This window comes from Uranotaenia lowii, chromosome 2 (assembly GCF_029784155.1).
Source record: "Uranotaenia lowii strain MFRU-FL chromosome 2, ASM2978415v1, whole genome shotgun sequence".
Classification (NCBI taxonomy): domain Eukaryota; kingdom Metazoa; phylum Arthropoda; class Insecta; order Diptera; family Culicidae; genus Uranotaenia; species Uranotaenia lowii.
In genome coordinates this window covers 95,505,233-95,519,341 of record NC_073692.1, presented here as the reverse complement: position 1 = coordinate 95,519,341, position 14,109 = coordinate 95,505,233, and the positions used below count along the sequence as shown (strand labels likewise).

Genomic DNA, 14,109 nt, shown 5'->3' with positions numbered 1-14,109 from the left:
TTATTTGTGGTTAGAATACTTTTGTTGTAACATTTTCGATTATTGAAACAAATTAAGGGTACAATATTTACTTCCAGTTATTTTATGAGCGCAGTCTTTGTACGCACTACAAAACTAAGCTTATCTTCGTCCAGTATCAGGTAATCGACCCGGCCTCTTTTGGTCCCATTCCGTGCCAAGATGTACGATACTTCGGCTCTCAAATCGTGCTGGGAAAGTATCACATGGTACCAAAAGACGGATTCATTCACAACATTCCGGCAGGTGTGCCCCTCGATTATGGTAAAGTTGAAGCCTTGTTTTTTGAAAACTGCCTCCAAGGTCCTGTTCACTCGATTGGAATGGATCGAATCCACGAGATCCTGCGTCACAAATGGAGCCTTTTCCAAGCAGTCCTTCGTTGCAAAAACTGTAAAAAGTTGGAAATTCCCGAATAACGTCAATCTTCCAAGAATGCATAACAAACTAACCGGCCACAGCTAACAGAATGATCGCGATCAGTTTCTTCATTTTTTGCCAATTTTCGCCTCACAGTAACTAGCGATTGAAGTTCTCAAAACAACGTCCGAACGAAATGAAGGCTATTAATGAACTGATAAGAACTTCAAGAACACGTGAGATTAATGCGACGTCATCAATTGGTGATTAGAACTTTTTGACAGTACATTCAAGAGGTTCCGTGTTCGCATTAAAATATCAATCCGGATTGCCGGTTTTGCTGTTGAAAAATAATGATTTAAGTTCTCGTTTCATCAGAAGAGTTTGAACTTTAATATTCTGCAATCAATAAAAGTGATCGTTTTTTAAAAAGCAGTAAGAGTAAATTTTGGGTTTTTTTAAGGGAAACTGACTTCCAATAATGGGCACTTACCTTCTACTAATAATAGCAAATTTAAAATTGAGAATCACTCTTGGAGATTTAAAGGTTGAACGTCAAAAACTTCCAAGTATTGCCGTGTAAGAGCTGTGTAAGGGCTGAGTCGCATGGGAAATTCACATTCTGATAGGAGATGACTAAAAGTTAATGTTGCTATACATTTGAAAATTAAAAAAAAAAATAAATTTTGACAATTAATTTCATCTTCAAATTTGTTGCTCCTTCCACAGTTTTTGCTTTCCCTACAATAATATTTGACAAAAACCTAACATCTTTCTCAGAAAAGATAATCCCACAGATCGAAATACGGGTCGGTGTAACGATGACAATAAAGACAAACAGACACCAAATGGCATAATAAATTTATGTTGGCAAAATAAACGAAATTAAAAGGCAACTGTTTCCACTTACATTTCATTTGCCTGAAGGGATTCGAAGGATTATGAATGTTTTTGGAAGGTACCGACTGCGCCGGGATGGGGCTTTGAAACCGCAGAGAAAATTAAATGTTTCTAATTTCGACAAAGTCGGAAAGGCACAGCTCATCGGCACGTGGAGCAGGGGTAATGGATTGAATAAAATGTTTGGATCCTTGGTCGATGGTTTTAGAAAAACGTGTCGGTGTTATGAAGATTTCATACTTCCTCGTACTTCTCTGTGATATGAATTCAATAACATTTACCAAATATTTACATGTTATTATTTCATATCCAGTTTTATTCCAGTTCAATTTTTATGGTAAATAAAAAAAACTTCAAACAACAAGCCAAGCTATAAATCACTATTGGTTTAATAACATGTGGTTTTACATAAAAGCAGATATTTGTCAAACTCGAGTCCGATAAATGGGGTGAAAAGGGACATGCAAATTAATAAATTCGATTTACTTTATGTTGCTTGAATAAATTTAAAATATAGTTATCTGAAGCACAAAAAAATAGCCAAACATACCATACATTCTCCAGAGACTCCCAATGAATTCTTGAAATCTTTAATTTTGCATCATTACTTTTTTATGGACACACCTTGAAAGCCCAGGAAAACTTCCTAATTAGACCTTGGGGTCAATTTGATACTCCTCGCTGAAAACCGCTATATCTCTCTCGATTTTCAACCGATGTTTACCCAAATTTGTAGTTTAGAAAATCTTGTAATGTAACTCAAATATTCAGCTACAATACTTCAGTTTTCCGTTATTCAAACTTTAAGAAAAAAAATCCGAAAAAATCTGCTTCGGAAAAAAGACTGTAGATCTGCTATGGACAGCTCAAAAATACTTTGCTTAGTGTCCAAGAAAGCTGAAGTTAGAACTTCTAATTTAGAAGCAATACGTTGCACATATGTACATATTTTTTTCAATTTTTTTAAGATCATGACAACAAGAAATGTAAAAAAGGAGTGTAAAAAACTTACTTTTCAATCAATGAACCGTCAAGTTGTTTAAGTCACACCAAATAAATTTTGAAAAGAGGATTGAAAAGATAACGTTATTTATGCATTATTTATGCGTTGTTTATGAACATTTATGCCTTTTTAGGTTGTCATAATATAAAACATAGAATTTTTGTTGAAGTTTTAATAGCAGCTGTTTTTCGAACTTTTTGTCAATATGCAAATTTGTTAAATTTTCGAAGATTTAAATTAAAATTTGAACTGGATTTTGAGTACATTAACGTACATTTAAGTACATTTCAAATTGTCAAAAAATTTGGAAAACAGCTACCTTTGAAAATTCTTCAAAAATTCTGTTTTTTTCGTTTTTGACTATCTTAAAAGGCTTAAATTTGCCAAATTACGTTGACTTTTCAACCCTCTATTCAAAATATATCTGGTGTGACAAAAACATTAAAAAGTATGGTTCCAACACCACTTTTTGAATTTTTTTGTGATCATGATCTTAAAAGAAAATCTAAAACTATATCCTTATGTGCTACGTATAGTTTGAACAACAGCTTTTTAGGACATGAGGTAACATTTTGTTGAGCATTCCGTAGCTGATTTACAGTCTTTTTCCGAAACATGTCTTTTGGTTTTATCTTTCTTAGACTTTGGATAACGGAAAACCGAAATATTTTAGCTGAATACTGCCTGAAAAAAAATCACGTTACGTTATGAGTTCCAAAACAAGGATTCCAAAACTGTAAATTTTGTAATATTCAGTTGACAAACAATAAAGGTATATTGGTTCAAATCATGAGTGTCAAACTGACACTCCAGGGACTGTAACGAGTAAAATCCCTCTTCTGTCACTTGGGGCTTTACCATCATGAGAGAAAATAATAAAAAAAAATCGAATAAATTGGAACAAATAGGACAAAAGCTTGCTTGCAAAAAAACCTTTATACAATTGCCGTTTCATAAAAACGAAAAACTATGTAAGTTGTTTTAAATTGAAAAATTCGAAAAAAAAACTCGAATACAAAAGGTGATACAATTCCCAATTTCTACAGTTTGACTTTAGATTCTTGAGCTGTTTAAATTTTCGCATAACTTTGCTTTTTTTTTTATCAAAATACCTAAAACTTTAACTATCCCTCCCCTCGGGATGTTTAGGAAAATCGAAGGAGGGGGAGGGAGTGGTTACAAGAGAAGAATTTAATATTTGTGCCGGCCTTACTGGGGATTGGGGGGAAAAAAATAGCTATGCGAAAAACTATGCACTGAATTGCGGCTTAAATTTTGGAAGATACAATTAACGCTATTTTGTATTGTTGAACAGTTCTTAACACATTGTGGACCTAATACGAGATATCTTGTTTTTTTTTCGATCACGTTGAATGCACCGCACTTCAAAGTATAACTCAAATGCAAATGTAATAAATTTAATAAGAAAACTATAGTCGACAAAATAAAAAACAAAACTATTGGTAACCCAACTTGTAAATTTTAGTTCAGTGCACAGTGGTGCAGAACATCAATCTAGCTGTACGAAATTAATAGCGCCCAGGGATGAAAAGATAGACATTTGACGTCTTCAGCAACATTGTTCAGTTTTACAAGGAGCATATTCAAGTATCAAAATTTTTGCCAAGGGGTCCACCGATAGCGAGATAAAAATGCTAACTTTTTTGTTTTTCAAATTAGGGCTTTGATATTTTCGACGAAGTTGTTTATCTCATCAAAATACATAAGTTTGTTGAATACGTCAAAGTCCTATCACATCACCCTCAGGAGTTACAGTGAAAGTAAAAAAAATCTCTTGAAAAAACAGTTTTTTGAACCTGACACGTTGTAGATTGGATAAAATGGTTCGCTGTCTTTGAAACAAAGTTGTAACAAGCCACGATCTACATTTGACTCATACATTATGATGGGTTTAGAGGTTGTTGAAGCCCTATAGAAAGCTTTTAGTGTATTTTATTGGCAATTTTTAAGAGCTCGTCCATCGAAAAGTGCACATTTTCGCAACACCCCCTTTTTTGGGATTATTTTTGATGATAAGCGGAACCATTTCCATTGTAAATTAGTGCGGAAATCGGTGGAACTAGTAGAGATTTGAATGATTGAAAATACACATTTTATGTAAAAATTACCTATTTTACTTATAGAAAAAACGTTAAAACATTTAATTTATTAATAAAGTTATGCAGTTTTCTTTTATATATGTTGAATGATTAAAAGGCATTTAAATTCGATTTTCCAAATCATTTAATCCCCAAAAAAATTAATGGAACTTATCTTTTTAATTTGGTAGAGCACTAAATTAGTATTAGTATCACTTAAATGAATAATAGATTTTTGCCATTACAATATAACTGCTTAAACTGGTTCCAAGTAACTGTATCCAAGCAACCAATCTAACAAGCAATTCGCTTTTGTCTTATGTTGAGTCATAAGTTTTAATCGAATTTAAATGCCTTTTAATGAAACAAAATATATAAAAGAAAACTGCAACATTTTATTAGTCAATTAAATGTTTTAACATTTTTTTCTATAAGTAAAATAGGTAATTTTTACATAAAATGTGTATTTTCAATCATTCAAATCTCTACTAGTTCCACCGATTTCCGCACTAATTTCAAATGAAAATGGTTCCGCTTATCATCAAAAATAATCCCAAAAAAGGGGGTGTTGCGAAAATGTGCACTTTTCGATGGCCGAGCCTTCCAAAATTGCCAATAAAATACACTAAATGCTTTCTATAGAGCTTCAGCAACTTCTAAACCCATCATAATGTATGAGTCAAATGTAGATCGTGGCTTGTTACAACTTTGTTTCAAAGACAGCGAACCATTTTATCCAATCTACAACGTGTCAGGTTCAAAAAACTGTTTTTTCAAGAGATTTTTTTTACTTTGATTGTAACTCCTGAGGGTGATGTGATAGGACTTTGACGTATTCAACAAACTTATGTATTTTGATGAGATAAACAACTTCGTCGAAGACATCAAAGCCCTAATTTGAAAAACAAAAAAGTTAGCATTTTTATCTCACTATCGGTGGACCCCTCGGCAAAAATTGTGATACTAGAATATGCTCCTTGTAAACCTGAACAATGTTGCTCAAGACGTCAAATGTCTATCTTTTCATCCCTGGGCGCTATTAATTTCGTACAGCTAGATTGATGTTCTGCACCACTGTGCAGTGGTTTCTGAGATACTATACATCTATATAGCAGATTTTTGGTATTTTTCGGCTTAGATTTCATTGTGGTGCTTAATGTGTCAATGAGCAACTTTGCATATTCACCACACTTGGGGGTTGCACATAATTTTATGTTTAAAAATTGATAGTAAGATACGCTTAAAAATTTAATTTTTCCTTTGATTGAGTTTAGTTTAGGTCAACAGAATACACCATGTAAAGCAAACCGAGTGCTAAAAGAGCAGCAATTCAAAGAAATATTTCGGGAAAGGTCCCAAAATTACCCCGATTCACTAAATATTAAGGTACTTATTATCGTCTTTTGTTTTTTTTTCTTTATTTAAAAAATTTTTCGTTGAATAATAACACTTCATACACTTTGATCATCATCAAGGAGTGTTTAAATTATCTAAAAAGAAACATTTTTATATGAGCTGAGTTTTAAGCTTTCGAGATGTAAATATATCGACTCACAAATTCGTGCTCAGTGACATAAATTTGCTTGAATTTATCACTCGTTTAAGCTCTTTTTTTCACAATACACACAATAACAGTAATTACTGCAATAATGCAAGCCCGCAATAAAATATTTTATTTCGTGATAAAGTTTGAAATTGAAACAGCCTGCTTTATGCTATACTAGTATACTATTTGATACAGTTTCAGTGTCGAAAAGTGCTACTTTCCATATTTATAATGATCATGCTATCGTGTTATTTTAAGTAAATTAAAAAAATTGTGGGACATCACAGTTGAAAGAAAAAAAAATCAAACTCCATTTTTTCCGACACCGTTTATTTGCCATATTTTCCGAACCTAGGTTTATTTCTGTATACACCCTCAAATCAGACCCTACTCCAATAACGAACTTCCTTGGGGGTGGAACTATCGGCATAAGATTATATGCCGGGCAGGCACTAACAAGCCTTCACATTGCTGGCATTGTCCTCCCAGCGTAACTGCATTGTCTTTGTCTGAAAGAAACCAAAAAACTTATATCCCATATCCCACCACAACACAAAGCAGGATAGGAACAGTCAGCCTGCAATGATATTGCCAAACGATGTACCGAACGCTGTGTGAATATGTAAACCAGCATAAAAAAAAACATTTTATTGTTCCCAACCCTCGGAAAACAACCACCGGTTAAGATGTCCGGCTGTGCGTGTGTAGGTAAACCAGCAATAAAAAACAGTTTCTCGTTTCTCATCCCATTCCCATCTCATTCCCATCAAAGACAAAGGAGATTGATTAAAATAATTATCGACCAAACGGCAGACGGCAACTCACTTTATTAATTTATTTATTTTTTGGGATGAATATCCAATTGAATAAAAATCCCATAGCTAATAAGTGCTAAGTTTTCCGTCTAGTAGATTTTGAATATGTCCTGATTCATTTCAATAGGCTAGACTAAATATCAAAATCATTTTTTGTCACTCCCCTTTCGATTTATCCGAATATCCTGGACGGGGAATAAATAAAGGGAATTTATTGAAAAATTTAATTAATTCTTCGAAAATCCTAACAGTTCAACGAGCGAAAGTCAAACTGTGTAAAAGGGAATGGTAGCATCTTCTGTACTCGGGATTTTGACCTAAAATAACTTGATTTTTCAAATTTATTCAACATAGATTGTAGGCAGGTTTGAAATTTGTTCTTATTTATTAAAAATTTGTTTTATTTTTTTATATCAAATCATATCATATCATATCATATCATGTTTAGAAATATTAAATTTTGAATTTGAAATTCCATGAAAATAAACATTTTCTAAAGGCCTACATCAAAAACTTTCAATGACGAAATGAAAAAAAAAAGTTCAGTTTACCAGAAAGTTTAACTTTTCAGCTTTGTGAGGGTATATTATGTTTTGTTTATATACAGTGGTAGAAATTCCTATAAGCGCACACCAATTGTTGAGGCTTATTCTAATTAAAAAAAGGATTTTTAACAAAATAACGATACCATCAAAGATCTTTCAAAATAACACATGTATTACCAAACACAAGGCAGCTCTATCCTCATTAGCTCAGTAATTAGACAATTTCCTTTCAGCGCACTTCATGTTTCATTGAAAAACATCGAGGTAAATGATTAGAAACATAAATAATGTCATTAATGTAATAATAATGACTGTTTAGAGTACTTTGTTATAAAAAAGTATCAAACATTAGGTTTGAGTCAATTGAATTATCCAAGGTCTTCAAGTTCTTTCATATCTTTCACATGTTTGAAGCTCATGGACTGATCGAATCTTCTGATAATCACTTTAAACCATAGGTGGCGAATCATTTTTAACAGGCGGGGCAAATTTCAGAAATAAGATTGGCTGGCGGGCCAAAACACAAATTTTTCTAAAATTAAAAAAAAAATAACAGATTTATGAAAACACTATAAAAACATTTGTTTAGGTCACATCAATTATAGACTCATCTTAAGAAATCATTTTTGTAACTTGCATATTTTTACAAATTTTGCTTCATTTGAAAAATGTTAGAAATACAAAATGAATTATCCCTCTCAACTCATGTATGTACTTTAATTTTTTCAAGGGATTTAAAACTTCCTCGGATGATCCATCCCAGAAATATCACATCATGTGAGTACAATGGACATTAAGTAAATTTTTTGGTCTCCAATTAAAAGAAATAACTGCCAATTTTCCAAAGTTTTCAAATTTACTATTCTTCCTAGAGAATTTGATAGACTAATTTGAAAAAAAATCGGAGAATAGAATTGTGGAAAACTAACGTTGACAAGTTTTTGACATCTAGAAGAATAATATATCATTAATAATAAAGATTTTTCAAAGTTCGGACCCCAACCTCAAATCAATCCAACTCAATTAAAATGTTTCGATATATCGATTTAACCAGAGTATTCAGAAAACCTTCCATAAACAGGGCGAAGGCGAATTTGATTGTTTAATAATTATTGCACCTTTTTTATCTGAAATTTTTGCAAAAAAAAAGTCGTTCTTCTGAGATAGTTATCAGTCTAAAACCGGTTCTAGTTTAATTCATCTACTCAACTTTAAATTCTGTCTAGTTTTATCTATCATAGATGTACATAAATACAATTACAGTCTATTTGGATTTGTACTAATTTTCATAAATATACCCTTTTCTGTTAAAGCTTCGTAAAAAATTACAAATTGAAAAAAATCACAGAGCAAGTTTTCGAAATTTTAAATAATTTTCAAAAATTATTCTAATTTGATGGATGAACGAATAGATGATGAAGTAGAATTTAAGTTACAAATGGTTGAAGTTGTTGTAAAAGTATAATTTTGATTGAAATGTTGATATGATTCACTGATTTTTTGACGTTTTCTAAACGATTTTGATACGATCTAAGTATCTTTCTGAGGCTATCCAAACTCCTCAATATTAAGACTAGAGTCATCACTTTATATCAATGATTCGTTGTCACCAAAATCTAATCAGAAAACATTGAAAAATGTGTGATGAAATCTACAGATAATGTGTCAAAAATCGTACAATTTTGATAATGTAAAAATTGTCATTGGTTTTTTTTTTATTCAGTGACGGTAGCATTTTTTGTAAAATCATATGAGGCCCTCAGAGTAATGGGGTTTTTTTTTTGTTTCGATTATAGTCGTTTTACCATCTTTATGGCATTCGCGACTTTATCAACGTTGCAGTTGGTGGAACGTTATTGAAAAACTATCCGGTACAACTGTGTTCGATGTTTGCTCTTGGGCTCGAACTCGCGGACATCGGCTCAGGAGACAACAGACTTGCCAACTGAGCTATATCACAAGCCCAATGGGGGTATAAGTGCAAAATTGATCGATTTTGAGTAAAAATGCCAAACGATTATTTGTGTTTCAAATTATAATTGTTGATTTTTTCAGAGTCTTTCAATTATATTCGCATAATTTAAAATTCTAAAGAAAATTGTAAATGTTCGGATGTATGAAAATGTATGGAAAATGGTCAAACACTAAATAGTTGTTTAGTGTATTTTGCCGAAACCAGTTTTTATACACTTTACCCTTTTACCGAATATCAATTCAAAGACATTGTGAGATTGTGTGTTTGTTTTTTTCCAAAAAGAACTTCGCGGGCCACAAAAAGTTGGTCACGTGTCACATGTGGACCGCGAGCCATGGTCTGGCCACCCATGCTTTAGATACACCTGGCAAAAATATTCCTAAGATTTTGAACAGGATTCAGAACTAGATTATGACCTGGCCACCTGGAATATAATTCTGACTCTTGAAAAACCCTACCAATTTTTTCTTGGAGACATGGAAATGGCAGAAAGATATAGTTTTCATCCATAATATCCTCAGTGAATTGGATCAGTTCACAGCTTAGCAATTTTGTGTTGTAATTTTGAATTATAATTGTTTGAATTTTTCCTTTTAACAAAAAATCCTATCCATACCTCTGAAGATTCAGTTCTGTACTGCTACGGGAAGATCATAATGAATGTTAGGATAAATGTGGATTTTTGGTATTTTTGAACGAGTGGAGTTTTTTTTTAATGCTCAGAATCGAATCAGAACTGAAACTTCAGAGGGGACAGTCTAATGGTATGATTTAGATTTTTGCGAAAAGGCAAAATTCAAATGGTAATAACTTTGCATAAAATGAATCAATTTAATCGCACAGAACCAGCGATGGAAACGAAATGATTTCGATTCGATCAACGTTTAGTCGCAACGTCGCAAGATCTCGGTATGTTACAAACCAAGAGCGAACTCAATCCCGTCGGCAGCTGAATCGAGTTGGCATGATGATGGTTGAATACCTACATGCAACATTTTGGGAGTGATGTAGCTCCGAGAAGGATGCTACTCTCTATGCTCGGACTTGAATAAATTCCTACGTACGCGTCGCTCGCGTAGAGTGAGTGTCACTCTTGCACACGATTGGACCTGTGACAGAACTACTTAACAGCGAACTGATCTTATTTACTGAGTTTGTTTTGGATTTTAACTTTATCTTTCAGACTGAATAATGCCATGATTCATGTCCCCAACGGAAAATAGGAGGGAAATCCAGGAGACAGAGTCTTTTTCTGGAGTGGCCAGGTCATCAAGTTACAAAGTCCTATTTAAAATCTCAGGAATATTTTTGCCGGAAGTTTGGATCAGTCAACGAGCTGCGAACATGTGAACGAGACGAAGAAATATCAAAATTTATATTTTTAGTCGACTTGAACAAAAAGTCTCAAAAACTTGGATAATCTAATTGAGTCAATTCCAAACCAAATATTTGACACTATTTTGATAACATGTACTTCAACGAGTCATTATTATTTACAATTCTGATTTTTAATCATTGATTTCAATGTTTTCTTAATAAAAAATTAGGTGCGCTTATAGGAATTTCTACCACAGTATAATAGAAATTTTGAGATGAATCTAAGATGGATTTGTTCCAAAAAGAACACATACAATTACAGTTCTTAAACAAGCTAAATTGTACAGGAAAAAATGATAGAAACCCACTTGAGGGGTGAATTTCGTCTTAACTACAGAAATATTGAATATACCTAAAAAGTTTTATACAACTCTAATTTCGTTTTTTTTTGAATCAATATTTCCTTGACCCTAAATATATACCTACAGTAGACCGCTGTTAGCGTTGTATGGAAATTTCAAATTCTTAAATTTTGACACCTGCAATAATTTATTTTGGTTGTTTTTGCTGCCAAAAATAGCAATAAAAACTTCGGAGGCGATTCATCCAGTTTTGAATTAGCGCAACGAGTTATAATTTTGTGTTGAAATTTGTATGAAAAAAACAGATATTTCATTCCAAAACTGCCAGAGATGTTCTGAAAGTTCCAAAAAATATAACTTCGGAATGAAAGTATTCCCTAATTCTTGCAGTACAATTCATGTTAAAAAAGCCCAAACCTCATTTGTACCCCAAAGAAGATATTCGAAATTATACAGAATATTTTTTTTTCAAATTTTTTATTCAATTTTAGCGATTTGACTGCTTTTTTTAAAGCTGTGTAACCGTAGGATTAGAATAAAAAAAATTTCAAAAGACTGATTTACATAGTGAGAGAATTTATTGATTGGCAAAAAAACTGTGAATGATTATTTACATACAACTTGCTAAAAAAAATCCGTAATTTTGCAAATAAAGTGTTAAAATCCAACAAAAAATCTGGGCATTTTTTAGCTAATCTGGGCTATCGAACTGAACCGGACTTTTTCTAAATTTTGAGTCAAATATTCGAGCAAGTCCGGGTGTAACCTGGAAATCTGGCAAGCTTAAAAAAATTTAATATTTGATATGAAGCCCTTTTTTAATTCTTCAAATCATTTCAATTACCGATCATTTAATTACCGATTGCTGAAAAATAAACCATGATTGAACACCAGTTATTAACAAACCAATGAAGCTAAAGTTCCGCCTCCAATTTCGCTCTGTTGAACCTTGCGCCGGAAAAGACAAACACCAATCGTGCCAATTTCATCATCACTGTTGTTTTTTCCTGCTTGCCAAAAGCCGTCGATGTTCCGCTTTTCATTTCCCCCCTTTTTCCCCGGCGGGATTGATTGGCGTTGGTGGAAAACTTTTCACCGCAGTGAGCTGTCAATTGTCTAAAGTAAGTCTTCAGGAAACGAACCTGACGATGCGTGCCAAAAAGTCAACAGGAAAGACATCACTTCAGCAGCGCCCTCCCGGTTGAGTTGCTGCTAATATTTATTTTTGCAGACTTTTCCAAAGTGCCATTTGACGAGCCACCAGCCAAGAAAAGGTGAGCTGATGGTGATAATAATGATGATGATGATGAAGTTTCTTTTTTCTTTGCCACCGGATGTTGAAGGTAGATTGAAAAAGTTTTAATTCTCGGGATGGAAACGATTTTTCAACTTGCTGGGTGCTCATTACGATTTTTAAAACTGAACTGGGGAAAAGTCTTTACTTCTGATTCCACTTACTTTTTTCTTCTCGACTGTTTCCATTGCAATGCATTAAATAGAAGTTTCTTTGCTAAAAAAAATTGTTGAGGATTTTTATGTTGAACTAGAAGAAAGTTTTTACCAAGTTTTCTGGATCAGAACAAGTTTCAGGTTTCAATAAAATTCGAAATTGTTTTTTAAAAACTTTCATTCATATTTTGTTGATGACAAAAAAACTATAAATAAAAAAAAAAAAAACTGTCAACTGGCGGTCTAATTGATTAGTTCAATCTCACAAACCAAGTCAAATTTATTAACCAAGATCGTTAAGTGACGCTTCCCAAATTGCACAAAAAAAAGAACATTCAATCCAACTTGAGAAAAAGTTTAAACTACCAAAAGCTCTCAGGATTTATCCCGCTGGGAGAGATGATTTCGAAAACTTTACGTTCTTTTATCGCACACTCAGCTCAGTCACCATTTGTCTCCCGCTTAAACACTAAAGTTGCATTTCAAAATTCTTTAGAGATCGGCCCGGAAATGGGTGACTTCAATTTTCCATATCGCGGAACGATAAAAGGAGACCAACGAAAAAAAAAACCGGGAACTGATAAAAAGAGCAGAAAAGAAAACAACTTTTCCATCCCAAATCCCCATTCGCCGTATGCTACTGATGCTGATGATGTTCGGAAAAACGACAGCAAAAAAAAAAGCTAATCTCAAACGCTGGAGGATGCGAACAGCAGAAGGGAAGAAAAAACTTTGAAAAGGAATTGTGGTTCGCGAGCAGAAATCAAGATCGTAAATAAAATTAACATTTTCCGTTCGTCTTCCGTTTTTTGTGGTGAATGGAACGAGATGGAAAAAAATAGCTGGGCGACGGAAGGAGGAGGAAGTCCCTTAGATTGTCATTCGCCAGCGATGCTGGCCGTAAAAAAGGTTGACTTCTTGTCGAAAGTTTTTGAGTCAAGTTTAAAACTTACCTCCCGTTTGGACTATGGGATTGTGAAGGAAAATTTGCATAAGTAATCCATTGAAACTCACTTCAAGATTAATAATAATCATGAAAAATATTTGCTTGTTTTCATGGTTTTGTATAGTATTTTGATTTGCCAATCGTTGTCTCTGTAGTTGTATTTTCCAGAGTACAAATAAACACGCGATTGTAATTTGGAGAATTAAATTCGAGTATTAATTATAGGTAATATCGCGATCCTTTAATACGGATGTTGCACAGGGGGGCTTAAATTGTCAAGATTTCAGCCATCTTTTGATTTTTTCCAAAAATAACACTGGTTCAAATTAATTGGAATGTTTTCTGGTGAAATAAGGCATTTCTGATATTATCTACTGTAAAATACGCGTTTTATAACAATTTTACTGGTTTTTAGCGCTGTTTTTGTTCAAATTGTTAGCCTTAAGGCCAAACCTTAAGAATTCTTCAACTGCTATTAAGGTTTTACGTCAGAACAAAACATTTTTAGTATCGGTTTTCTTTACAAAACGTTTGTTGGACAATTTTAATACCATGATTTAAAAAAAAAAATTAATCCATACAGGAATAGAAAACATAAAGGATTGTGCAACAATTGGTCGGTTCAATCGCCCCTTGCCTTACTGTTGTACATCCATTTATTCTGTTACTGGCCGTATGATAAGATGTGATAATTAATTTATTACATGAAATTAATAAAAACTCGAATGGTCTCTTTATATGACATGTTTACTTTGCTCAATAAGTGGATAACTA

At 33.1% G+C, this 14,109-nt stretch overlaps 1 protein-coding gene across 1 annotated transcript; it reads right to left on the bottom strand.

Annotated features, from left to right (window-relative positions):
• On the bottom strand, positions 1–593 carry LOC129740993 (uncharacterized). The gene is made up of 2 exons (XM_055732680.1): positions 471–593; positions 1–409 (listed from the first exon to the last, which is right to left on the bottom strand). The coding sequence occupies exons 1-2, from the start codon at positions 508–510 to the stop codon at positions 78–80; spliced, it is 372 nt and encodes a 123-aa protein (XP_055588655.1). The 5' UTR covers positions 511–593; the 3' UTR covers positions 1–77.
• Between the last annotated feature and the right edge of the window lie 13,516 nt (positions 594–14,109).